The sequence below is a fragment of the Amia ocellicauda genome, chromosome 12, assembly GCF_036373705.1.
Source record: "Amia ocellicauda isolate fAmiCal2 chromosome 12, fAmiCal2.hap1, whole genome shotgun sequence".
Taxonomy (NCBI): domain Eukaryota; kingdom Metazoa; phylum Chordata; class Actinopteri; order Amiiformes; family Amiidae; genus Amia; species Amia ocellicauda.
In genome coordinates this window covers 35419762-35447383 of record NC_089861.1, presented here as the reverse complement: position 1 = coordinate 35447383, position 27622 = coordinate 35419762, and the positions used below count along the sequence as shown (strand labels likewise).

Here is a 27622-nt window from a genome sequence, read left to right as displayed (position 1 = left end):
GGAGGAGGAGTCGGGGGGTTCAGGCTGAGCGTGGGGCACCCCCCCTTCAAAAATATGGCCCCGTCTGTTTTGAGCCTGGCGCCGGAGAGGGAGAGGGAGAGACAGATGCAGGCCCACCACAAACATCAGATTATACAGCAGCAGCAGCCCCCCCCGCCACCTCCCCACCATGAAGAGGACGTGGAAGTGTCCCGCTTCAGCCTGGGGGGTGGCAAATTGGGGACGATAGGTATGGGGCAACCTCTCCAACACCCCCACCCACACCCCCACCCCCACTCCCAACCCAGACAGATAATTTCCAAGTCTCCCATTTACCACCACCTGGGGCTGTCAATTGGGATAGCACGGGGCAATACAGTTACCGGGGGGCACAGCCTTGCTGGGGTAGGGGCAGGAGGAGGAGGTCTCGGAGGAGGGGGAGGGAGCAGCCACTCTGTGGGGCTGCCCCTGGGCCCGGGCGCTCACTTGCCCCTTTGCACCCTGTCCAGTCTGGGCCTTACCACTTCCTCCTCCTCCTCCTCCTCCTCTTCCTCAGCCTACCCCTCGCCCTCTCCCTCCTCCACTGTCCTGTGCCCGGATTCTCTGGTTGCCCACCCCCACTCCCACCCCCATGCACTGCCACACCTCCATTTGCAACCGCAACAACAACAGCAGCAGCCGCCATCACAGCCCACTTCCTGTCCGGCCTCCACCACTTCCTCACCGGCACCTGGCAGTGGCCGGAGCAGCGTGAGCCTCCTCTCATTGGACAAGGGCTCTTTGGCAGCAGGAGGAGCTGCGATCGGCCCTGCAGCAGCAGCAGGAGGAGGCGCTGGAGGTAGAGGAGGAGGAGGAGGAGGAGGAGGAGGAGGGGGGGGTGGCTCAGGTTCCACCTCCTCGTCTTCCTCGTCCTCGCGCTCACGCACGCCCCTCACGGCCGCCCAGCAGAAGTACAAGAAGGGCGACGTAGTGTGCACCCCCAATGGCATCCGCAAAAAGTTCAATGGGAAGCAGTGGCGCCGGCTGTGCTCACGGGAGGGTTGCATGAAGGAGTCCCAGCGGCGTGGCTACTGCTCCCGCCACCTGTCCATGCGCACCAAGGAGATGGAAGGTGCTGGGGGGGGAGGGGACAGGGAGCGAGGGGACAGGGGCAGCAGCTCGGGAACTGTGACCCCCTCTGACCTGGGCCGAGGGGTTGGGGGCCGAGCGAGCAGCGAGTTGGAATGGGACGAGACATCACGGGAGTCCAGCGAGGCCAGCTCCCGTGGGGGTGACTCACGGCCACGACTGGTATTGCCCTCCTCCAGCAGTGCCACCCTGCTGGCCACACAGGATCTGTCACGCTTCGACTTCGACGAGTGCGAGGCGGCCACCATGTTGGTGTCCCTGGGCAGCTCGCGCTCGGGCACCCCCTCTTACTCGCCCGTGTCCAACCAGTCGCCCTTCTCCCCCGCACCCTCCCCCTCCCCCTCCCCACTCTTCGGGTTCCGCCCCGCCACCTTCTCCCCAATCACTGCTCCCCCACCGCCACCCCCTGCCACCCGCCGTCACCGTCACCAGAGCGGCACCGCCCCCGTCTCCGTGGCTACACCCAAGCTGGGGGACCGCGAGCGCGAGCGGGAACGCCACCCCTCGGGGCTGCTGACCTCCTTCATGGTACCCATGAGCCCCAGCAAGCGCAAGCCAGACGCCCCCCCCTTGCCTGCCGCCCCCTCGATGGACTCTGGGGTGGGGGGGGGCGACACCAGTGAGACGTTCCGGGTGCTCTCCCCACTGGCACATGCCCAGGCCGGTGGTGGTGGGCTGTCATTCCCTCGGTCCCGGCTTGGTGGTGCAGCGCCCCCCCCTCTGCTGCCACCCCCTGCCTCCTCCTGCTCTGCCCTGTCCACACCGCCCTCCTCCTCACCCCCTCCTCTGCTGGTCTCCCACACCCCCCCTGGCTCGGCCGCCATAACCTCTGACCCCAGTGTGCGCAGGGTTGCCACCGGCAACGCCTCCCACACTCACCCCCCCACCTCCTCCTCCTCCCATCAGCCACTGCGAGACTCCCCCGTCATTGTCAGGAACCCTGAGGTGCCATTGATCAAGTTCACAGAGAAGCCACTGGCTCGAGGGGGCTCTGGGGGGGGACTGGGAGGAGGTATGGGGGCCGGGGGGCCAGGGAGTGCCATAGGACCTGGATGCTCTTCCCGAGACCCCCCCCCCTCAGCCCAGACGCTGAAACCAGGCCTGCAGATCCCAGTGCCTATCAATGCCGCCGCAGCAACCAACGGAACGATCCTTATCGCCCGTGGCAACCCCTCCCTGGTCCTGGTGTCCTCACCCGCCGACCCTGCCCACAGCCGGGCCGCCAGTCAGTCGGGAGGTGTGGGGGCCGTGGCAGCCAACTCCCTCTCCCTCACTTCCTCTTCCTCCTCAGGCCCCTCCCTTTCCTCCTCCTCCTCCTCTGCCCCGAGCGGGAGAGAGAGGGAACGGGACAGAGAGAGGGAGAGAGAGAAGGAGAGAGACCGGGGGGTGTTTGGCCCCCCCCTGCAGCCTGTGCCCTGTCACCCCGCCCCCACTGCCCTCCTGCCTGTCATCCTGCCTGGAGACACACCCCACCCCACCCCCCGCAAAGACATCATCATGGGCCGGCCTGGCACAGGTAAGACTACCGGGGGACCGAGTGCACTGAGGGAAGAGGGAGGGGAAGGAGGGTCTGGAGGGTAATGTGTACTGTTTGTGTTTTGTGTTTGTGGTGCAGTGTTGTGCAGTGTGTGTGTGGTACAGTGTGTGGTACAGTGTGTTGGTGTGTTGTACAGTTTGTGGCTTATGGTGTGTGTTTGTGTTGTGCAATATGTGTGTGAGTTGTTCAGTGTATGTTAAAGGTTGAGTTTGCAGTTTCCAGAATCAGGAACAGAGACACAGACCTGCCCAGACATGCAGAGAGTGAGAGGGAGGGAAAGAGTGTGCTTAAGAGAGTTGAGAGAGAGAGAGAAGTGCGTTCCTCAGTCACTCCGGAAACGAGGGCTCTTCTGTTGTGCTTCCACTATTTCCGTGGCAACAGCACAAACAAACACACATTTAGACAGACGTCAGACACACATAGATACATGCAAACACACACTGAAACACACTCACACTGATACTCCCACAGACATACAGCGAGTATAGTCAGTAAATTGGTGTGTCAGTCATTGTCAACTATAATCGTATGTTTTCCTTGGAGGCACATCGCCCTCTTGTGCTTGAAATTCTGAACTGTGGTTCTGTTTGAGAATATCAATCTCCTATAGTAATATATATCTGTTATATTAACATTTTTAATAGCAACTCTCTTTTCTTTTATCAGCCTGGTCTCTCTCTCTTTCTCTCTCTCTCTGGCTCTGTTTCTCCCAAACACACTCACTCAACCAGACAGCAACTCACACACACAGACAATCACACTCACATGCAGACATACACTCAGACATGCAGACAGATGTGCTAATACAGTCACTATGGTCATTGCTGGTGGTCTTTGCCGGGGGTAGCGGATGGCAGTTGCTGTTGCAGCACATGGGTCCTTTGTGACACAAGTGGCCACCAAGTGCTGTTACTATGGCAACGACAGAACTGGGAGACAGGACACGAGTTTTAATCAGAGGCAGAGAGAGCAAAAGAGAGAGACAGACTGAGAGGGAGAGGGAGACAGGGATGGAGATGAGGAGACAGCTGCATAATATGAGGGAGAGATAGAGAGGGTGAGGGTCCATAGAGTGTGTGGAGGAGGAGAGTTCAATCCTGTCCAGTGTAATTTGTGTTCAGGCGGCTGTCTGGCGGCGTGTGTCAGCATCACACCCTCTCTGACCAGCTGGAATACAGGCCTGCAGGAGAAATGGGAGAGAGTGTGATGGACAAAAGGATAGACTGAGGGAGGGAAGGGGGTACTGAGGGAAAGGGAAGAATCAAAGATTTCTCTACCACCCCTTCTCTCTCAATCTCCCTCTACCCTTTCCCTCCCACTCTGTCTCAGTACCATGTTAAGTCAGTCAGTCTGTATTAGCTTTCTCCCTCTCTCTGTCATCTCCACCCTTCCTTCCATAAGAAAAATAGCTGTTTTCATAATCCCCCCACCCCCCCTCTGACTCTCCACAGTGACTCTCAGTCTATTTTTGCCTTCCCTACTCTCACTCCCACTCTCCCTTTCCTTCCTTCTCCTCTCATAGTTTCCAAGCCCCTCCCACTCTCCCCCCTCCCTTTCTTTGAGTTTTATTTATTTATTTTTCAAGTAATATATTCACTAATGTGTTAGTGTGTGTTTTTGTGAGTGTTAGTGCATGTCAGTGTGTGTATGACTGAGTGAGGTTGTTTCTCTCTCCACACTCTTCCTAAGATTCTCTTTGCCAACTTGTCTCTTTGTCCCTCTCTCACTCCTCCCCCTCCCTCTCTCCATCTCTCAGTGAGTAATGGGCCAGTCTTTTTTTGTAAACAACTCCATTATTTAACAGGAAGTGTGTGTATGAGTGTTTGTGTATATGTGTCAGTGTACATACGTGTGAGTGTGTGCCAGTGTGTATCAGTCACTGTGTAGTGTACTGCAGTGTAATGTAGTGTAGTTTAGTGTACTGCAGTGTAGTGTAATGTACTGTACAGTATTCCACCTGTTATGTGCATTGTTGCTTTTTGCTATTCCTTCTATTAAGGGAATCACCTTGGACAACAATTAAATAAGCAACTAATAATATATGAAGTTGTTTGGGAAGGTGTGTATTGTAGAGCATTGGTTAAGAGCTAACATAAGGAGGTTTAAAGTTTATTATAACCACTGCTTGATGTTGGGGACAGCGCCACCCTGCCCCCACAGTGATCTCTGCCGGTATTGCAGCCGTAGCCGAGGGCACAGCCCGGAGTGGGCGGGCATTCCCTCCCTCGCTTCTGTCATACGATTGGTTGTTGTACATCTCTGTCTCCATCCGCCAATTGGCCCCACTGCGCTGTCATTCTGCCCATTGGTTTCAGTGATTACGGGAGGGCAGGATTATGTAAATACATTGTGGCAATCCGAGTCAGGTTGTACTCGGATAGCCAATGGTCGAACGCCAGTTTAAACGTCACAATGGAGCTCTGAAACACGCTAACCAATGAGTAAGCCACACCCTTGGAAAGGAGTCAGTGGGCGGGGGAAAGGAGACATCCGTATTTACATATTCATGAATCTCTTTCACTGCGGCGGCCAATGGAAGCCTGAGAACCGGGCGGAATGGGATTTGCAGGCAATTTGCATATGACTGACATTCCACAACCGCCCATGGCCAATCGGTGAGCAGAGCGGCCGATGATAGAGAGCTGAAGGCCAAGCAGGGAGCCAATCAGGGGGCCGGTCTAGAAAAAGAGACGGAGAGAGGAAGAAAGAGAGAAAGAGGGAGGAGGTCTCGAGAGAGAGAGAGAGAGAGAGAGAGAGAGAGAGAGCGAGCGAGCGTGCGTGCGTGCGTGCGTGCGTGCGTGCGTGCCAAATGGGAGGGGGGTTGGTGGTGGTGGTGGAGGAGGAGAGAGAGAGAGAGAGAGAGAGGGAGAGAGGGAGGGAGGGAGGGAACATGAAAGAAAGAGGATAGAGGGAAGAATCAAGTCGAGAGGAGTGAATGATGTTATGATACAACGACTTTTACTACGAGACGCCTGGGGAGCAGCGAGCGCCGCCCAACCCCCGAACCGGGACCCCAGCGCACCAGGACCATTCGCCCGTCCGCCCTGTCCCCACTGACAGCGCCGATAGACCCGCAGCTGCGTTCCACAGCGACTCGTCCCCCTTTCTCTTAGTGGAGAGCGAATCTTGTTTATTTATTTATTTTTTCTCCTACTTTCAGAGAGAGAGAGAGAGAGAAAGAAAGAAAGAAAGAGGTGGGGGGGTTAAAGCCGAGAGAAGCAATACATCTTATCTACCGCAGTGTTCATATGCTTATTATAATAATCGTTAACTATTATTAATATCTGTATTATTACCAGAATTATTAGTCCACATTATTTATTTCAACATCTTAAACTGTGCGTCTCGGTGTGAGTGTATCTATTTGAGAATTGTCGTTGTCATTCTAGTAGTACTATCGACTGTAGTATAATTGTCGTGTTGTTTGTGAAGAGAGTGAATACAGTTGTGTTTTAGACGTGAAGGGGGGGCGGAGGTTAGAAGGTGGGATTTAGAAAAAGAGAAGTAGAGAGGGAAGGAAGGAGGGCGAGAGAGGAGGTTAAGACGCTCGGGAGACAGCTGTAACATCTGGAGCAGACATTAGCTCGAGCTGGGAGAGTAGTGCCTAGTGGTAGGAGGAGTATCAAAGCATCAGTAACAATAGCCGTGATTTATTTTTGTATGTTTATTATTAATAATTATTTTACAAAAGTAATCTGAAACCACGTTCATCGAGCTAGGATTCATTATCTTTTTTAACTTGACATCATTAGTACTGTTGTTGTGGTCGTTATTATTGAACTGGGTCGTGACGTAAATATTAGTCTCGGTTACATACTTGTCTTTGTGTATGTTTATACTAACATACACAATATTTACGATCTGCCATGTGTGCGGTTCAGTGAGCTGCACTGACATACCAACACACTGATACACTCGCTGTCCAAATTGATGCATATATCTATATAGACTGTATATACAACGTGCCTACTGTTAAGGATATATTTTTTATTCATTATTCAGTTTGACAAATCCCATAGCAACTTGTTTATTTTCAGTTACAGCTTACTATAGCTTGCGTTTGGAGACACCGTAAGAAACGAGAGCCATTTACGCTGTAATGATCTGATATCATGATGATGATGTTGATGATGATGATGATGATGATTACTAATCTCGCTGGCTTGGGTTAAGGCAGTAAATTGGTGAGCGTATCCCACGTATGCGCAGTGTAGACACAGGTGCTCCGGCCCCAGGTCAGACAGCGGCAAGGTGGGCATGTAGTTATTTCTCACGAAAGCTGTACTGGTCGAGCCAGTTTTGTTATTCACAACACCATGATAGAGTACGTTCAGATTGTGTACTGAGTTGTACTTTGTGTCGTCGTTGCTGTTATTCGTGTTTATTTTGATTAATTATCGGTTTGAGTAGGATTCTTCAGATAGGTCAACTTTTGTTGTTATACTTACCAGAGTATAGAAGACGGGCCAGTGACAGTACGATAGTGTCCCCAGTTCTACCAAAGGATTATTATTATTGACATTAACGCAGTGCACTGTGATGTAACAGCCAGATATCATTCCCATATCCATATCATTAGCATTCTTTCAGAGTTGTCTTTTTTTATTTTGATGATTATTAGAAATAATATCGTGAGAGTATAAACAAAAACATGTGTTGAATTGTGGTGCCAGGAGCACAAGGACGCACGCTGGAAAGTATAGTTTCGATTGCATTTCATGATCCAAATACGTTGTTTGTAAACATAAATACTAGCAACAATAATACTTGTACATATTGCAATCTATATTTGCTTTCGTGTTTATGTTGTTTTTTTAGAAACGTATCACAGATTTAGCTAAGTGGGTCAAGGTGGTAGCAGGTATGTCCAATAAATATCTACATAAATAGATCAAATAGGTGTTTTTTGTGGTTTATCGTTTCCTCGAAGTAACCGGTCTCGCTGCCGTGCTGTTTGTGAGGTCTGTACCGGCTGCACATTTTGATCGCTGGGAAGATGTTTTTAATTTTTTTTTTTAAAACGTCGACTCGAGCAGGTCAGTCGAGGGGATGTGGTGGGAGAAATAACAGGACACAGCCGCTACACTGAGGTAGTGTAACGACGTAAATGCACTGGAAGAAAACATATGTATGTTAAACATGTATACGGAACACTTGTATTATGTAATATATATTTATTATTCTTGTGTGCGCCTGTCCGAATAGATCGACTCTTTCTCAATAACGCGACTGCGGAAAAGGCAACAGACCGTTTTGGGCACAAACGGTGAATGCCCGCCTGAGACGGTTCTGCAGCTTCAGGCAAGGCCAGGGATGCGGGTGCGGCCTACTTAACCCCTACCGCGCAGGTTCGCTTCAATATATAAACAAACCAGAAAAATGGACGAAAAATACAGATTCCGCGGAGGAGGCAATTTGCAATGGCGGGATAAGCTATAAGCCTGCCCGGCCAGCGCAGACTTTTGGATTCTGCGTCTGTTTTATCATTTAAACAGTGAATGAGGTCGAAAGGGATTCGGTTGGTTTCGGCGTGGTTACGGTACCAAGTTAACTACGCAACTGGCAGTGACTAACGCATCGTGACGTCAGCACACCGACGGCCACATCCAGGAAGAGTAAAACAAACACATGTATCAGACTAATGTTGCGAGTGTTTTGTATTTAGTATAAATAACAAGGATGCACATGTAATTATTTAAAAACTATATGGAAGGGGATTCAACTTACTTTTTTAAAATCTGATTTTTGGGTATTTTTTTTAACTTGGTTCTAATGACGAGAGAGACGGACTCGCTGAACACACGCAGTCGTTAGACTGGGCGGTTGGGTCCCCATGTATCTCGTACCTATTAGGACCACTTATTTTACTGCGAAAAATGAGCTACTGGACATTAGTGACCAATACCTGGAATGTGACGGACTTGAGGGTTTGTATACCTTCGTGAGGGAGACTCTGGCATACAGCTTGATGTTTAAAGTCTGCTTCTGTTTTTTCGGTCGTATGTCTTAAAGAGTACGCTGGAGTTTTGTTTTTAAACATCATTTCCTCACTCTAATTCATAACTAACTACTGCAATGTTTTCGTCGGAAAATTCGTCTTACCTGCGTCAAGGACTGAGTATGTTTGGTTAGTATATTATGATTATTATGATTATTATTATGATGATGATGATGATTATTATTATTGATACACAGTAGATCACACTGAAGTATTTTTATTTGAAAACTGCTATTGCTGGACTGAGGTAGCGGTTTAATGTGCGACACTGAGCTTGATATACTGTGGTGTGCTTGTATGTTTCTAACTACTGTGAATATGTGTAATTGTGGTATCTTGTTTGTGTCAGAGCCTTGTACTGGAGCCTTGTCTGCGTGTTATATGGCGTGTGTTACATGTGTGTCGGAGTGTCTGTTGTAGCTTTAGGAGTGTGTTGTATTCAGTGTGAGGCTGTCAGAATTAGTGTGTTGTAATGTGCGTGTGTGTCTGCAGTGATAGTTTCACATATATCACCAAGTTAATATTAACCCCATTCTTTCCTTCTCTAGTATGGACAAATGTGGAGCCCCGGTCAGTGCCTGTATTTCCCTGGCACTCACTGGTCCCCTTCCTGGCTCCCAGCCAATCGGATACCTCCATCCAGTCTTCCGAGGGACAGCAGCCTGTCAGTCACCCCCTACCAGTCAATCAGAGCAAAGGTGAGTGCGTGTGAGAGTAGCACAGACTGAACCAATTGGAAAATTAATTGAGAATAATCTGCAGAAGGCAATGTTGTGAATATAGTTCTTTTTCCCCTCTGTTCTTGTTCTCTCTCATCCTCTCACCCATTCTTGTTCTCTTTCTTTCTCTTACTCTTTTACTCACTCTTCCGTCTCTTTCTCCCACATAAACATAGGACAGTTTGTATGTGGGAATCTTCCTTATGTTTATATTGTCTCTACATCTCTCCCCATTGACCTCTCCTGTCTCTCCCTTCCTCCCTCAGACGCTCAGTGCAGTGTGGTCTCAGTGAATGATGGCAGTGCCCCCCCCTCAGCCCTGGATAGAGCACCCCTTCCTCGCCCTGCCCCTCTCATCGAGGAGCCCCTCCCCGAGAGGGACAGGAGCAGGGAGAGGGAGAGGGAGCGGGAAAAGGACAGGGAACGCGAGAGAGAGAGAGGAGAGCGGGAGAGGGAGCGCGAGAGGGAGACAGAGAGAGAGCGAGAGAGGGGGGACAGTGAGACGGAGAGCGACGTAGACGACCCGTGAGTGACTCTTTCACACTGCGCGTGCAGACTCCACCTGCAGCAATGGAGGACTCACTGCATGCCAGCACACTTCACTCAGCATTGGGATAGTACTTGACAATATTGTATACTACACTGTAGTGCACACTGTATACACTTTGCTGTTAATACTGAACACACTATACAATTTACTGTTAATACTGACCACTCTGTATGTACTTTCTCTCCCCCTCATTCTCCCTTCCCTCTCTCCATCTGCAGGTTTTTCCCAGGTGTTCTACCGGACGCCCCCCTGACTGTCTCTCCAGTGAAGAGACGCACCCAGTCCCTCAGCGCACTGCCCAAAGACAGTGACAAGAACAGTCCTGGGAAGGTCAGGACTGACACACTGACTGACATCTGTATAATTAGAAGTATTAATATTTGCAGTGGACTTTCATGTCACCAGTCTTTCTCTTAGCCTGTACCGATGGAAGCCACTTTGCTAATGTCCCTCCCAGGTAGAGGTGGTAAGGTGCAGTCATTTCAATTATAGTGTCAAGGGCTCACCTGGTGTTTCCTTTATTTGGGTTTATTATAGGAGCCCTGGTGTGTCTCAGACTCTTCTGATTGTGTGAAGATCTAAGACACTGATCTTCCCTAGCCCGCAATTGTTGATTTTAGTTTGAGGCTTTTCCGTGCCGGTCCCAGGGAACAAAGGGAAGGCCCAGGCCTGCTCTGATATAATTGACTCCCTCCTCCATAAAACTTTAGTCTCCTTGAAAATGAAGATTCACACACTTTTTGTGCAGCACGGAGCGTGACGTACCCAGCAGGCTGGTTCTCGTGTCATATGCAGGGTCATTTTTTTGACCGGGGTTGGTTGGGGGGGTTTGTACCCGCAGTGAACGAGAGCGTGGGGCAGAGCGTGTGTTCACGCATTCGTTTGGCCAGACGGCACTGATTTATGGACAGGTGGGCCACCTGCCCACAATATAGCTTTGGGAAGCCCTGGCATTGCTTTTCAACAAGTTCTTTGAAATTTGTGAATTGATGGTACCTATTATTTATACAAAAAATTAGGGCTGCAACAAACGACTATGTTGATAATCGATTAATCTGTCGATTACAACTTTGATTAATCGATTAATCTGATAAAAATAATTCCAGCATTAATAGCAAGTGTTTTATTAAAGAAATCTAAAGTTTTGAGTTGTTCCTCATCTTGTGTAATGCTCTCTTTAAAACAACTTGAGATGGCAGTTATAAAACCAATAGAAAACATACGTGCAAAAGTAAAGGGCTTTATTGCATATAGTGTATATATTAACAGGTGTTTTTTATATTGATCTCGAAACACAAAGCTGTTTTACTCTTCAGTTTGAAAGGTGCTAAACTCTTTTGATAAATAACGAAAAATAAAGTAAACATTAAATTCAGTGTTTACAGGCTTTTCTACATCAAATAGCTTCCACGACAGTCCAATACTGGACTATGGAGGTAGATTTTTTTTTTTTTTTTTTTTTTTTTTTCTGAAATGAGACAATATGAGTGTGCCTAGTAGCACAATATTTACATTTACATGCACACTGGATGATGCAAACTATCATAACTTGCGTGAAAAGAGATAAACACAAGTGTGTTTGTATTCCCTTTCCCACCCTGCACACTGACTGTGAAACGAGTTTGATTTGATCTGATTTTATGTGTGTTAAAAATGACAGTGAACAATGAAGCACTAGAGGAAGACGTGGATTGTTGGAAAAGCTTATGATCTGCGTGTCTAACCACGAATAACTATTACAACAGAGGAAATAAATATAGACTGAACATATATGGCAAGCGATTCGCGGAGGAGCTTGGTAGGAATGGTACCGACTGTCTGACATAGTTAGAATTCTAGAAAGAGGTTAAGCACACCAACAGTGTAATGTGACTTCATTGTTTGCAAATATCTGCACTTTTAAATGAATAGTTTAACGTTGAAACATGCACTGTGCTTTTGTGTTTATGGTGAGTTTATGAGATATATATTTATATTTATCTTTATAAAAAATACGTAAAAGCTCCTTATTTCTTCAGCATCCCCGTTGCAAACTCAAAACAAAACTCAAATGTTTTCCATATGTGTTTTTCGTTTACGATAGATATTTATATTTTTTCAATATTTATAGCACTAATTTGATCATATAGTCCGAGCCTTCTGCAGCACTGCGTCACGGCTGTGCAACGCATTCCAGAGGCTGTGAGAAGCGCCTCAAAACCTGATAGTTTAAAGAAATTTCTTTAAAATGACCTTTTCAGATAAGTTTTTAAGGATCTCTGTTAGTTGCGAGTTTTAAAATCTTCTTTAGTCTTTTTTTTGCTTGCTCCCCTTTACTGGATATCCTGCTTGTTTTCTTGCTTACTTTGTCTTTTTACTGTGTCTGGTTTGACTCTTGCTTGAGTGTAGCGCGTGGGTATAAGATTGCATTATAAATAAAATGTATAATATGAATATTGGGCCTAATAATAATAATATAGTTGAGGAGGTAAATCAACAGGCGTATCTTGTGAGACACATACCAGTTCAAAAAATATAAAAGCTGTGTACTTAGTGTGGTTTTAATGGAACCAACATGTAGTAATAATAATATGGACAACTTTTCGGATGTCAGACTATAAATGATATGTCGGATCAAGTGCCACTGCCTGTACCAGCTGAGCGTCTTCATCCTTTGTCATCATGGTTCCGTGTGTTTTCTCTTCAGGTGCTCATGCATCATTATTCATTGTTCAGCTCTGCACATTTTGCAGCAAACTGTCTTCTTTTCAGTGTAAAGTGCTCCCATACTTTAGAAGACTTTCACGGCTTTCCACAGGTGTAGCTGCAGCCGGTGCCGTCTTTAAATTATATATATATTTTTAGTAGCTGTGCCCTGGTAGACCCAACTAATCGACAATGAAATTCATTGCCAAGGATTTTTAATAATCGACTTAATCAATTTCATCGATTAGTTGTTGCAGCCCTACAAAAAACCCCCCCCAAAAAATTAAAATCACTTGAGTCTCAGTAGATCTAGTGGACAGGGAGCTTCGGAGAGGAAGAGTGAGAGAAAGCGTTGTAGAGAGGGAGAGAGCTGGACAGGAAGAGAAAGAGGAACTGGAAGAGAGTGAGCTGGACAGGGTGGAAGAGGAAGGGGAAGAGAGATTTGAGCTAAACAGAGACTCAGCAAGAGGGACATGAACAGTGATGGAGCTGGACAGGGTGAGAGACCAGGATAGGAAGAGAGATTGAGATGGACAGGAAGAGAGACTGAGCTGAACAGCGAGAGAGGAAGAGGAAGGGGACTATCAAGTGTTTATGTGCAAAAGCCAAGACGCACTGACTGACTGATAGTTTCTTTTTCACAGAGGGAGAAGGATCATATCCGGAGACCCATGAATGCCTTCATGATTTTCAGTAAGCGTCACCGTGCGCTGGTGCACCAACGTCACCCCAACCAAGACAACCGTACCGTGAGCAAGATCTTAGGGGAGTGGTGGTATGCACTGGGGCCCAAGGAGAAGCAGAAATACCATGACCTGGCCTTCCAGGTAACACACCCCGTACACCGTACACTGTACACACTCACTCATGCTCGCACACGCTCACACACACACTCGGACTTGCTGACGCTCACGCACACACACTCACTCACGCATTGACGCTCGCACACACACAAACGCACTCACTGACACTCGCTCACACCTGAGACAATAAAACCATATTATATCCTTTTCCTTTCTCTGCAGGTGAAGGAGGCCCATTTTAAAGCACACCCAGATTGGAAGTGGTGCAATAAGGACCGGAAGAAGTCCACATCCGAGGGGAAGGGGGTGCTTGGGGGGCCGGGGGCAGGCAAGGAGACCAGGGAGAGGAGCATGTCAGAGACCACAGGTGAGGGAGCGGGGTATCTTGGAGGGAGAAGAAGGAGAAGTAGAGGGAAGGTGGAGGAGTAGAAGGGAGGGAGGGAGGTGACGGTATGAGAGAGTGAGTAATGGAGGGAATTGGGGATGGGGATAGATGGAGGGGGATGGAGAGGTAGAGAGACAGAAGGCTAATGGAGGGTGATAGGGAAAGGGCATAGGTGGAGGGGGAGGATGGGGTCTGTGTACATCTTTGTGGGAGCCTGAGCATGTTGTATAGTGCTGTAATGCATTAACACTGAACTCTCTCTCCCCCATATGTCTTTCTCCCTCTCTCTTTCTTTCTTTTCCCACACCATCCCCCCACCCCCCGGTCCACTCTCCTTTTCCAGAGCCTCAGTCGCTGGCTTTGGGGGCGGAGCTGAAGGCAGGGCAAGGTGTTGTGGGTGTAGCAGAGAGGGTGCTAGGGGAGGGGCCTGTCGGTCAGCTGACCCGGCCACGGGCGTTCTCCCAAAGTGCCGTGCACAGCCTGGAGAGGAGCGAGCGGGAGAGAGAGAGGGAGAGGGGGAACACACAGGCACTTGCAGAACTGGCCCAGGTAGTGTCCCGATGTGTGTGTGTGTGTGTGTGTGTGTGTGTGTGTGTGTCTGTGCGTTCATCTCTCTGTCACTGTGTCCCATCTGTCTACGACTGCAGGATTGTGTCAGTCTCTCTTACTGGTCAAGGATCAGAAATGGCAGTGTAAACGTACCTAATCAATCACCCCCCCACCTCTAGATGTGTGGCGGTGGGCCTGCCCCATTTCCAGGGCGCCACCCTCCACGGCGCACTCTCTCGCAACGTGGGCCAAGTGAGGAGGTGACCAGTGACGAGGAGAGGATGGTGATCTGTGAGGAGGAGGGAGACGACGATGTCATCGGTGAGATCACAACCCCCTGACCTCTGCCTACCCCCTCCATACACACGGGCACAAACTGAGACACACACACACTCAATCTGAAAGGACAGTTATTTATATTTAATGTATGACTGATTCTCTACTCCTCTCCCCCCCTCTCTCAGAGGATGGTTTCCCTGGTGGCTCTATTGATCTGAAGTGTAAGGAGAGAGTGACGGACAGTGAGAGCGAGGCTGGCTCAGGTGACGAGGCGGACGGCAAGGTCGGTCTTTGTCTGTCTGTCCCCGTCTGTCTTTGTCTCTCTGTAATATTGTCTGACGTTTTTTCTTTTCCCCCCTCTCTTCTCACAGCGAGTTTTTGCTCCAGTGATCTGCTCTTCCTCCTCCTCTCCATCCATCTCCCATCCTCTCTCCTCCTCTCTGGGGCGTGGTTCCGAGCCCTCGGCCACCACTTCTGCCCCCACCCGCAGCTCCTCCCTCTCCTCCTACTCCCCTGCCAAGCGGCCAGGAGAGGGGGGAGGCAGCTCGGACAGGAAGAGGAAGAGGGGGATGGATAGTGGAGGAGGAGGAGGAGGAGGAGCAGGGGGAGGGGGAGTGAGCAGCTCATCCCTCGTTCTCTCGTCCTCTGCCAGTCACTCATCTGTCATTGCCAGCTCGCAAGGTGTCACGATGTCCAGCCCACCAATTCACAGTAGTAGCAGCGGCCATAACACAACACAACAACAGCAGCTACTGCTCCACTCCGGCCGTACCCCCCCCAAGCAACTGCCTTCCGCCACACACCACCAGACCCTTGGCCTACCCCTGCTAGGGGTGGGGGTGGGTGCAGTCCGGGTGGCATCCACTGTAGTAACCAATGTGGTAAAGCCGGTGGTCAGCAGCCCCGTCCCCATTGCCAGCAAGCCCTGCCCTTCCCGAGAGGCAGTTAGCCCCGCCCCCTCCACGGCTCCCCAGGACAAGAAACCACAGCAGATGTCAACAATGCCACTGGGGAGCCAGCACATGCAGACACAGCTCCTGATTGGAGGAGGAGTAGGGGGCGGGCACTACTCATCCTCCTCGTCTGTCATAGGTGGAGGAGGAGGAGGTGGGGGAGGAGGGGGTGGTGTGGTGACTAATCTGTTGCTGGGCAGCACCTTCCCTGTCCCCCCCACTGTGCAGCTCATCACACAGCAGCAGCAGCAGCCCCCCCCACAGCCGGCCTCCATCTCCAACATCAACACAAACAATGCCATCTCAACAAGCACCCACAGCAGCGGCCCTGGCCCCCTGCCCCTTGGTCTGCTACAGCCCCAGTTCATACCTGCCCCGGCTGCACTAACCACCCCTTGTGGCAACAAAGCCATCACACAGGTGCAGTACATCCTGCCCACCCTCTCCCCCCACCCCAAGAGCCCCTGCCCCCACCCCCTCCACCAGTCACAGCCTCCCCAGCAGCAGCAGCCCCAGCCAACTGGCATCCAGTTTACCCTGCCTGCTGCCCCGCCCTCCCTTGGCCACCCCACCCACCTGCAGGGCCCCGCCTACGCTTCCTCAGCTAATGGGAAAGCAACCGTGGTGGTGGGGGCAGGGCAAGGAGCAGGCATTCATGGGGGAAGTCCAGCGGTGGGTGTGGTCTCTCCAGGAACCAGAGGTGAGGGGTAAAGACAGCGTGAGAGAGAGAAAGGAGGGATGGAAAGGATAGAAGGGAGTGAGGGAGGTGGGTGGAATGATGGGGGGAGAAAGGGAGCATGATAGAGTGGGTGGGATAGGGTACAGTAACAATAGGGGAAAGATTTAAGGAGTTGGGGAAAAAATAAGTAGTCTTTTTCTCTCTCTCCCTCCAATTCACCCCTCCCTCCCTTCAGTCCAGGCTCAGTCTCCGGTGCTGCAGGGGAAGATGCTCGTTCCCATGGCGACAGTGAGGACGTCGGGTTCTGCACCGCCACAGGCCCTCCCGCTAGTGGCCCCGCCCCTTCCTGTGCAGAACGGACAGCCAGGAAGCAAGGTGCTGTGATTCTGCAGCTGTACCAAAGATCCTCAATTTAATCAAGATAGTCAACTTTGTCTGTTTAACCAAGGAACTTCCGTCTTACCCGAAACAAGGCCGGCTACCAGAGACAGCATTTCGGCGATAAAGCGTTCTTGTCAGGTCTGATGAAAACATTGCACGTTGAAATAATAACTTGTATATGTTAAGATTAAGAAGGAGTGTCTCTAATACAATTCAGGTGTGTCATGTTAACATGTTCTGTTTTTTTTTTTTTTTTTTAAAGAAATCTTCGAATATGAAATGAGGCAGGTTTTCCATTATATAGATTGGGAGAAAAGCACCACTACTCCCATAATGCACTCCCATTATGGCTCAAAGTTAGGAAAAAAGGGTCAGTTGACTATCTTGTTTAAATAGAGGATCTTTGGCTGTACTGTAATAATGTTCTACTGACAATGTTGTGTAGTAAAATTAGCCCTGTTTTAAATGTACAGTGTGTGTGACTTCTGACCCCCCCACCTCCCCAGATCATCCAAATCGCTCCTATGCCCGTTGTCCAATCACCGCTTTCCTCTGGAGGAGCAGTGCACCCAGGGAGCCCCTTCCCCGTCTCCATGGGAACGATGGCACCAGGCTCCGCCCCTTCGCAGACCGTGCTGCTGCCTCCCCCAAACACCAGGTACACGCACCACTGCTTGACAGCCACGCAGCATTGTTACACAACTATTGTTATTCATCTAAACTGCTTTTCAGCCACTGCTACACAACTACACATTATTTGCTGTACAACTACTCAATACAGATACTGGTGAATTGAGTTTCTCTCCCTCTGCCCCAGGATCACCTATGTCTCCACGACGACGGGCTCCTCCCCCCAGCAAGCCCCTCCCCCTCCGGGTTCCACTTATGTTCCGTCGCCCCTGGCTACGCTGGGGTTCACCGCCATCGCACCATCTGGGCCAACGCTGGTACAGCCACTGATAGCAGGTATGGGGGAGAGAGAGGGAGACTGAGAGATTGTAATCTCATAGTCCAGTATAATAGAATCCAGTGCAGAATAGGTAAAGGTCCCAGTATGTTAAAAATAAAAAAATATATACTTTATTCTTCTTTACAAAATGTTTTTATATAAACTTGTTTTGGCATAGACTAGGATAGGGTATGATTGGAACTTTGCGTACCTGTATGCTAGCCCGTACTGTACGTGGTGAACATTGTGTCTAAGAGTGCTCTGCGACTTATGGAAAACCTGACTTGCGGACAGGTCTTCAGAATGGAACTGTTTAAGTCAAGGAGCATCTGTATAATTGCTTCCAGTCCAGTATAGCATAACCTAGTCCAGTGAAGTGCTTGTTATAATGGGGGATTTCAATTTCCCAAACATAGACTGGGAAGGCCTGGTTGGGACTACAGAGGCAGAAATAGAGATGGTTGAGATGGTCAATGACTGCTTTCTAACTCAATTTGTCAGGGAACCAACCAGGGAGAGTGCATGCATTGACTTGATATTTTGAAATGACCAAGATAGAGTCAGAGGGACACTAGTTAGAGAACCAATGGCAAATTGTGATCACAACATGGTTAGCTTTGAGGCATTCTTTCAAAAAACAAGGCCCAAGTCTACAATTTCAGAAAAGCTAACCTTGAGGCGGTATGAAGCGGCACTTAGAAGAGGTAGACTGGAGCACAGTGGATACAGATTCAGTTGAAAATGGATGGTTATATTTTATTATTTTACTTGAGGCTCAGGAGAAATTTATACCAAAACTTAGCAAATTGAGGACCAAAAAACTGGCCAAAATGGTTTAATAGAGGTATGCAAAAAAATATCAAGAGGAAGAACATGTTGTATAGCGCATACAAAAGGGACGGAGATGAAACAAAATACATAGAATATTTTGAGCTGCAAAGAGATCTTAATAAAGGGATCAGGAAAGCAAAAAGGGAAATAGAAAGAAAAAGCTCTTGGAGCTAAAACTAATGCAAACACCTTTTTTCAATACTACAACAGCAAGAGGTCAATAAGGGAGGAAGTGAAACTGATAAAGGGCAAAAATGGAAGTATCTTGGAAAACGAACAAGATGTAGCAAATGTTCTAAATTAGTATTTCAGAGGTATTTACAAAAGAAAAGACAGATAACATGCCACAGGTTAACAATCAGTCCAGGCAAATCCTAAGAGAGATCAGGATAAATGAGGAGGAGGTACTAAAGGGACTAGCAGAATTAAAAACAAACATCACCTGGGCCTGATGGTATATTTGCAACAGTACTTAAAGAAATGAAGGAAATTATTTATAGGCCACTAAGTCAAACATTCCTAATGACGCTTAGAACAGGGGATGTGCCAACTGACTGGAAGATAGCAAATATCATACAGTGAGGGAAAAAAGTATTTGATCCCCTGCTGATTTTGTACATTTGCCCACTGACAAAGAAATGATCAGTCTATAAGTTTAATGGTAGGTGTATTTTAACAGTGAGAGACAGAATAACAACAAAAAAGTCCAGAAAAACGCAATTCAAAAAAGTTATAAATTGATTTGCATGTTAATGAGTGAAATAAGTATTTGATTCCCCTATCAATCAGCAAGATTTCTGGCTCCCAGGTGTCTTTTATACAGGTAACAAGCTGAGATTAGGAGCACTCTCTTAAAGGGAGTGCTCCTAATCTCAGCTCGTTACCTGTATAAAAGACACCTGTGCACAGAAGCAATCAATCAATCAGATTCCAAATTCTCCACCATGGCCAAGACCAAAGAGCTGTACAAGGATGTCAGGGACAAGATTGTAGACCTACACAAGGCTGGAATGGGCTACAAGACCATCGCCGAGCAGCTTGGTGAGAAGGTGACAACAGTTGGTGCGGTTATTCGCAAATGGAAGAAACACAAAATAACTGTCAGTCTCCCTCGGTCTGGGACTCCATGCAAGATCTCACCTCGTGGAGTTTCAATGATCATGAGAACTGTGAGGAATCAGCCCAGAACTACATGGGGAGGATCTTGTTAATGATCTCAAGGCAGCTGGGACCATAGTCACCAAGAAAACAATTGGTAACACACTACTCCATGAAGGACTGAAATCCTGCAGCACCCGCAAGGTCCCCCTGCTCAAGAAAGCACATGTACAGGCCCGTCTGAAGTTTGCCAATGAACACCTGAATGATTCAGAGGAGAACTGGGTGACAGTGTTGTGGTCAGATGAGACCAAAATCGAGCTCTTTGGCATCAACTCAACTCACCGTGTTTGGAGGAGGAGGAATGCTGCCTATGACCCCAAGAACACCATCCCCAGCGTCAAACATGGAGGTGGAAACATTATGCTTTGGGGGTGTTTTTCTGCTAAGGGGACAGGACAACTGCACCGCATCAAAGGGACGATGGACGGGGCCATGTACCATCAAATCTTGGGTGAGAACCTCCTTCCCTCAGCCAGGGCATTGAAAATGGGTCGTGGATGGGTATTCCAGCATGACAATGACCCAAAACACACAGCCAAGGCAACAGAGGAGTGGCTCAAGAAGAAGCACATTAAGGTCCTAGAGTGGCCTAGCCAGTCTCCAGACCTTTATCCCATAGAAAATCTGTGGAGGGAGCTGAAGGTTCGAGTTGCCAAACGTCAGCCTCGAAACCTTAATGACTTGGAGAGGATCTACAAGAAACATCTGACCTCTTTTTATGCCTACAAAGGTTTTGCCACCAAGTACTAAGTCGAAGGGGTCAAATACTTATTTCCCTCATTAACATGCAAATCAATTAATAACTTTTTTGAAATGCGTTTTTCTGGATTTTTTTGTTGTTATTCTCTCTCACTGTTAAAATACACCTACCATTAAACTTATAGACTGATCATTTCTTTGTCAGTGGGCAAATGTACAAAATCAGCAGGGGATCAAATACTTTTTTCCCTCACTGTACCAATCCACAAGAAAGGGGACAAAACTGAGCCATGAAATTACAGACCAATCAGTCTCACCTGCATCACCTGTAAAATGTTGGGAAAAAATGATTAGACAGAAAATAGAGGAGCATCTTAATGAAAACCATATTCTTGGAGATAGTCAACATGGGTTTAGACGAGGCGGATCATGTCTTACAAATTTATTAGAATTTTTTGAACACGCAGCTGTAGATCATGTGAAAGCATATGATATGATATACTTAGATTGTCAGAAAGCTTTTGATAAGGTTCCACACCAAAGACTGATCCTCAAATTGGAAGCTGTAGGCATTCAGGGTAATGTAAGTAGAGGGATTATAAACTGGTTGATGTATAGGAAACAGGGTGTCGATTAGAGGAGTCGCATCTAACTGGAGTGAGGTTGTAAGTGGAGTTCCACAGGGATCAGTACTAGGGCCTTTGCTTTTTCTAATGTATATTAATGATCTGGACTCTGCGATAGTTAGCAAACTTGTCAAATTTGCAGATGATACTAAAATAGGTGGCTCAGCAGATACAATCTCGGCAGCACAGGCTATTCAAAGGGACTTAGATAATATTCAGTTGTGGGCCGACACCTGGCAGATGAAATTCAATGTGGACAAGTGCAAGGTAATACACGCAGGTATCAAAAATGTCCACTATAATTACACTATGGGAGGTACAGATCTAGATGAAGTATCGCATGAGAAAGACCTAGGAGTCTGTGGACTCCTCACTTTCTCCATCCAAATAGTGTGGGTAAGCAATAAAAAAGGCAAACAGAATGCTAGGGTATATTGTCAAAAGTGTAGAATTTACAAGGGAAGTAATGTTAAGACTGTACAATGCACTAGTTAGACCTCATCTGGAATACTGTGTACAGTTCTGGGCACCACACTTCAAGAAGGATATTACTGCTCTAGAGACAGTTCAGAGGAGGGCAACCAGACTTATTCTAGGTCTGAAGGGAATGTCCTACTGAGAGACTGAGGGAACTGAACCTTTCCACCCTGGAACAGAGGAGACTACGTGGGGACTTGATCCAAGTCTTCAAAATCATGAAAGGCATCGACCACATCAAACCAGAGGAGCTTTTCCAGATCAGCAGGGACACACGCACCGGGGACACAAATGGAAATTGGGCTTCAAGGCATTCAAAACAAAAAACAGGAGATGCTTCTTGACACAGAGAGTAGTCACTATCTGGAACAAACTCCCCAGCAATGTGGTAGATTTAAAAATATTTAAAAATAGACTGGATAGGATCCTTGGATCACTTAGATATTAATGAACACCAAACGAGCACGATGGGTCGAATGGCCTCCTCTCGTTTGTAAACTTTCTTATGTTTTAAGTGTTATTCGAGATAATGATAATGATAATGATTTTCTCTCTCCCTCTGTAGGTCAGCCTCCTATCCTTGCCCCGGCCCAGTCCCCTAACTGCCCCCCACTGCCCTCCCTATCTGCCCCGGTGTCCTGCGGGGGGGCGGCAGGGGGAGGACAGATTGTCACTGCCATCTACCCCAGCCCGGGCACCCCGGCAAACGTCACCCTGGCAACAGGGGTAGTCTCTGTGGTGACAACTGTGCCAGGCAGCGTGGTCTACACAGTCTCCAGTCCTGCCCCGCCGGCCCCGCCCCCCCTGCATCCTCCCCCTCCCCCTCCTCCCCCTCCACACTCCCCCCACATCCTTCCCAAGACGCACACGCAGACGCACGTCAGCAACACGCACACACAGCCACTGGGACGACTGGCTCCTTCCACAGTGAGCAGTGCTGCCGTGACAACAGCGCCCCCTGCAGTCTCCAGCACTGCATTGCATAGCACCAACACTGTACTGGCCAGCCAGCCCTCACACACAGGTGAGAGAGGTAGAGGGAGGAGTGGGAGAGCCAGGGAGGGAAATGTGTGCACACCTCTGTGTGAGTGTGTGTGCATGCGTTTCCCTCTCTTTGTGTGTGTGCACCTTATATTAGTGTTATTGTGTGTCTGTGCGTCCGTCTCATTGCTTTACTTGCATTCATTGATTTGTTCATTTGTGTTGTTTTTCTAGCAGGCAGTGTGTCGGTCACCCCTAAACAGCAGCCCCTGCCCCCCCCAGTCCTGGCAAGGACCCAGAAGGTGGTGAAGGCGACTGTGGCCAACATCCCAGTGGGCAGCTTTGAGGGGGGGAGCAGCCGGGGGAGCCGTGCAGAGAGGGAGCGGGAGAGGGAGCGGGAGCGGGACAGGGAGAGAGAGAGGGAGCGAGACTGTAACAGTAATAGCAGCGGCAGCACCAGCAGCATGAATCGATTTTCCTTTGATCCTGAGCGCTGTCCGGACCCCAGCACTCCCCCCCATGGAGAGGACAGCCCACCTGACGACAGAGGGGGCAGCTACCCCCCGGAGGGGCAGAACAGCATGGACGGGGGCTCAAAAGGGGGCAAGGAAGGGGCAAGTGGAAATGCAGCAGGGCAGGTGAGGAGAAGGGAGGATGGGACAAATGAGAGCATGGGGGAGGGAGGGAGAGAGACAGGATGATGAAGGGGTTAGGGGTTGCTGGGGATGTAGGAGAGAGAAAGAGAGAGTGTTTGTAAGCAGAAATAAATTTTGTAATCATAATCTTCCTGTACCCTGAACTGTTCTTAATGTGCGTTTTCTCCCTATCCTTCTCCCTCTCTGTCTCTCTCATATGCAGGCTGGTTGGAGAGATTCTCTCCCCTCCTCCCCTCTGCCGCCCCCTTCAGGGCCAGACACCCCCCTGCCCCCCCCACATCCTGACAAGGATGCCCCCCCGACAAAGAAGGTCAAAGTTCGTCCCCCACCTCTCAAGAAGACATTCGATTCTGTGGACAAGTAAGGGACATACAACATCAGAGTGACTGACACACACACACACACACACACACACACACACACACACACACACACACACACAGTGACTGTAAATGTATGATCTCTCCTCTCCCTCTCTCTTAGGGTGTTGTCAGAGGTGTATTTTGAGGAGCGTTTTGCGGAGCTGCCAGAGTTCCGCCCGGAAGAGGTGCTGCCCTCCCCCACTCTGCAGAGCCTTGCCACCTCCCCCCGTGCCATCCTGGGCTCCTACAGGAAAAAGAGGAAGAACTCCACAGGTGAGCGAGAGAGAGGAGGGGGGGGAACAGAGAAAGTTGGGGATGTCCTGTATTTAGTTTTCTCAATCACAAATCAATATCAAATGAGAGAATGCCTCTCCTTTCTCTCACCTCTCTACACCCCCTCTCCCCGCATCTCAGACCTGGATTCATCCACAGAGGACGCAGTATCCCCGAAGCGCCGGGGCCGACGCCGCTCCAGCTGCAGCTCGGAGCCCAACACACCCAAGAGCGCCGCCAAGTGTGAGGGCGATATCTTCACCTTTGACCGCCCAGGTAACCCCGAGGCCCGCACCAAAACACACTGCCCAGCACTGGGTAACGCACTCGCATGCAGTGCATGCATCACACACATCACAATTCTCAACGTACATACTTGGTTCACACTTGTCATACAAAATCTCACACACTGTAGATGCAATAGGTAACCCCCTGGTCCCTAACTTTTCTCTCCACCCCCAGGGACAGACTCTGAGGATATCCTGGGGGAGCTGGAGTTTGACAAGGTGCCGTACTCATCTCTGCGGCGCACGCTGGACCAGCGCAGAGCCCTCGTTATGCAGTTGTTCCAGGAGCACGGCTTTTTCCCTTCCGGTACCCCCCCTCCCCGTGTTTGTGTGTGTGTGTGTGTGTGTGTGTGTGTCACAGTGAAGCTTCAGGCTGCCAGGAGACACCGGAGAAAGTGTCTCCCAGGGTAGAGAAATACGCTGTACACCAGCATGTCTTACAAGTCTCTCTCTCTGTGTAGCTCAGTCCACAGCTGCGTTCCAGACTCGGTATGCGGACATCTTTCCCACCAAGGTGTGCCTGCAGCTGAAGATCCGTGAGGTGCGCCAGAAGATCATGCAGACGGCCACGCCCACCGAACCATGCGGGGGAGGAGCACCAGACATGGGGGGGGCAGGAGTCGGCAGCAGCAGCAGTGGCAGCAGCAGCATGACCTCCTCCCTTTCTTTCTCCCTCGCTCTGCACGGCCCCCCCACCCCCACCCCGGCCCCGGCCCCGGCCCCGGCCCCGGCCCCGGCCTCTTCTGCTGCGGAGGGGGGGAATGTCTCGGTGACGGCCACTGCCCCTGCCTCGGCCAGGGAGCTGGAGGGGGAGCGGGAGGGGGAGAGAGAGCGGGAGCCAAGTTCCGGCGAACACCCTCTGGGGGTACCGGACCCCCGAGACTATGGGAGATGAAGGAGGCTACATTAGTAGAGAGTGAGTAAGAGAGAGAGGTTCAAATGAAAGAGGAGAGTGAATACAGACTCCCTACCTCCCCTCCCTTCCTCCCTCCTTCCTCTCTCTTTCAGAGTGCAGCGTGAGGAGGGTGATGAAGATGTGTTAGAAGAGCAACAGCAGAGGGAGAATCAGACATTTTCTTTTTTTTTTTTTTTTTTTTGTGTGTGCCTGTTTTCTCCTCCGTCAGACTGGGCAGGTCAGTCTGCCATAACTTGGCTTTTTTAGTAAGAGGAAAAAAAATTATTTGTTCATTTTCTATTTCTTTGTGCGACAGGCAGGCAGTGTGGGCACTGGTCTGTACTGTGCTGTACGGGACTGGTCTGTACTGTACTGTATAACATTAGTCTGTATTGTACTGTATGGGACTGCTCTCTACTGTACTGTATACAGGGTTGGTACAGGTCCTTGAAAGTCCTTCAAGTTCTTGAATTCAGCTTTGTGAAATTTCAGTTCTGGAATACATGGGGAGTGCCCCGTTTATGGCAGAGACCTACCATGATATTGACTTTTTTTTTTTTTTTTTTTTTTTTTAATTGTTTTTCGTTTGAAATCCTGTACCATTTTACAAACCCAAACCACAGCATTCAGGCTGGTTTGCAATACATATCGCGCCACCTGCTACCGCTCCTCCACCACTATCTGTACAAATGGCCCTGTCCAGCACCTCCTGGTCACTGAACATTCATCACCTCACTCCCCTGCACCCCATGCTGTAATTTCATAATTAAAAACGCACCTGTAATTCAGGTTTTCAATGCGCTTTTCATTTAATCTACATATCTCACAACTGCGATTTTTTTGTGTGTGTGATGGATTAGTTTGCATTCTGAGGGATGGCTGTAATGGTGGTACACAATTGACACAAGTCGCGCTTGTCTTTCTTGTAGTACATACTGAAGTCTGAGGTGGCTGTGGTGGGGCCCCCAATGTACATGCTGCCACATATGTTGGCCCCTGAGCACGTTGTGTAAAAAGATGGCAGAACAAGCAGCAATGGGTGGACGGCCAAATGAGCCGCTTGCAGCTAGCAGGTTTTGATCGACAACTGCCACCGGTGGCAGAGATTGGGACAAGGCACGGTTTGAGCTTCACTTTCCAAAGTCTGTGAGAACCCTGTGTATGGGACTGGTCTGTACTGTAGTGTGCAGGACTGTAATGGAGTGATCTGTATTATACTGTTGTACTGGTCTCTTTACTAAACTGTACTGACTACTGCTCGCGGAGTGACTAGTCTCTAACAGAGCAGATCAACGTGAGTTCAGAATGTTTCGTCGTTAAGAATTGACAGGAGTGGGAGGAGCTTATGTTTTTTCTGATTGAAGAAGGGGGGAAGGGGGTCAGAATCTTGAATTTCCAACTCGCCCTGCTTTTGGATTCAACCCGGCCTGGATTAGTGGGCACAGGTGTTAGCTGCAGATGTCATCAATTTTAGGACAGCTTGCTTTCCTGTTGGCTGAAAAGTATATACAGTATTTTTTTTTTTTTTTTGGCCTGCCTCCTTGTACTTCTGCCAATTGGCTGAAATTGAACATTACAAGGATAGAAAAGGGTGTGTGGCCTCTTTCTGCTTTAGCAATTGGTTTGGATTGGAACCTCTGCCTTCTTGTGATTGGCTGTGACAGACTGGCCAGGACTGTAGTGGGCTGGAATAATCTGCTGCCACGGCTGTGATTGAACAGCCAGGACGGAAGGTGGGGAGAGAAGATTTTCTTGTGACTGGATGGGATTTTAAAGAAAGCTCCAGAAAATTAGATTTTAACAGAACTGTGGATTACCATTATCATTTTTGTTTGTTTGAAATATTTTATGTTTAAAAAAAAAAAAAAAAAAAAAAAGGGGGAGAGGGTTGGGGGTGGAGAGAGAATCCAGCAGGGGAGAAATTGTGTAAATGGAGGAAAAAAAGCAATTTCAAACACTTCTAACTCATGCTTTATTATTATTATTATTTTATTATTATTGTTCATACCATTATTTTCCGCAAAGTTAACTGCTGATCCCTATTTCTCTTTCTTTTTCTCTCACTGCAACTTGGACACTCCCTGCATCTCTCCCTCTAGCCCCCTTCTCTCTTAGTGTCACTTTCTCTCTTGCTCACACTCTCTCTCTTCCCTTTTTGTATTTTAAACCGTTTATAGTGTATTAAGTGGCTACAGTGTGAGAGAGAGTGGGGATGCGCACACGGGGGTGGGGGGGGAAGTGCAGTGTTGTTGTCTGTGCTGTAACACAATGACTGTACAATCTGGTTTCCTCCATTCATCAACACAAGGAATGACAAATACACATTGGTACACAAGTCCAGAAATGTCAACTTAATAATAAAGTAAATATTAATAATTATAACAATAATGTATTTTTGGTGTAATTCTCGTGTTATTTTCTGAAGATCAGTGATTTAAAAATGTTTTGAGTTTTTAAACTTTTAAATATTTAAAACTTATATATATATATATATACCTATATCAGTGTATTAACTCTCTCACACATGCACATGTGCACAGACATGCACACACACACTATTCCATACATATACCTAAATATGTTCTATATAGGCACAGATACAAATATATATATGTGTGTGTGTGTGTGTGTGTGTGTGCGTGCGTGCTGACTTTAGTCTTTAGAGAGAGCGAGCGAAGGAGGGAAGTGTTTTGAGTTCATATAGAGGCATGTTGATCATGTGCAATATTTCCTACTGTAAAAAAAATAAAAATCCATCAATGAAAAAATAAAAAGTTAAAATAAATACTTTGTTTAACAC

At 48.6% G+C, this 27622-nt stretch overlaps 1 protein-coding gene across 2 annotated transcripts; it reads left to right on the top strand.

Moving 5' to 3' along the window:
* Positions 1-17: 17 nt before the first annotated feature.
* Positions 18-27622, top strand: cicb (capicua transcriptional repressor b). Of its 2 annotated transcripts, none has more exons than XM_066719425.1 (20): positions 18-2623; positions 9191-9340; positions 9628-9886; positions 10130-10241; positions 13241-13423; positions 13622-13766; positions 14128-14333; positions 14513-14654; positions 14798-14895; positions 14984-16265; positions 16480-16619; positions 17132-17283; positions 17443-17591; positions 21934-22392; positions 22587-22987; positions 23208-23365; positions 23489-23640; positions 23782-23916; positions 24103-24234; positions 24389-27622. In XM_066719425.1, the coding sequence occupies exons 1-20, from the start codon at positions 55-57 to the stop codon at positions 24820-24822; spliced, it is 7458 nt and encodes a 2485-aa protein (XP_066575522.1). In that variant the 5' UTR covers positions 18-54; the 3' UTR covers positions 24823-27622. The 2 variants fall into 2 exon arrangements, with proteins under 2 accessions (XP_066575522.1, XP_066575521.1); XM_066719424.1 differs by having other exon boundaries at positions 22584-22987.

Coding starts and splice junctions, on each gene's coding strand:
- cicb (XM_066719424.1), top strand. CDS start 55: ATGGCCCCGTCTGTTTTGAGCCTGGCGCCGGAGAGGGAGAGGGAGAGA. Junction 10,242..13,240: donor ACAAGAACAGTCCTGGGAAG/GTCAGGACTGAC, acceptor TCTTTTTCACAG/AGGGAGAAGGATCATATCCG. Junction 22,988..23,207: donor GTGGAAATGCAGCAGGGCAG/GTGAGGAGAAGG, acceptor TCTCATATGCAG/GCTGGTTGGAGAGATTCTCT.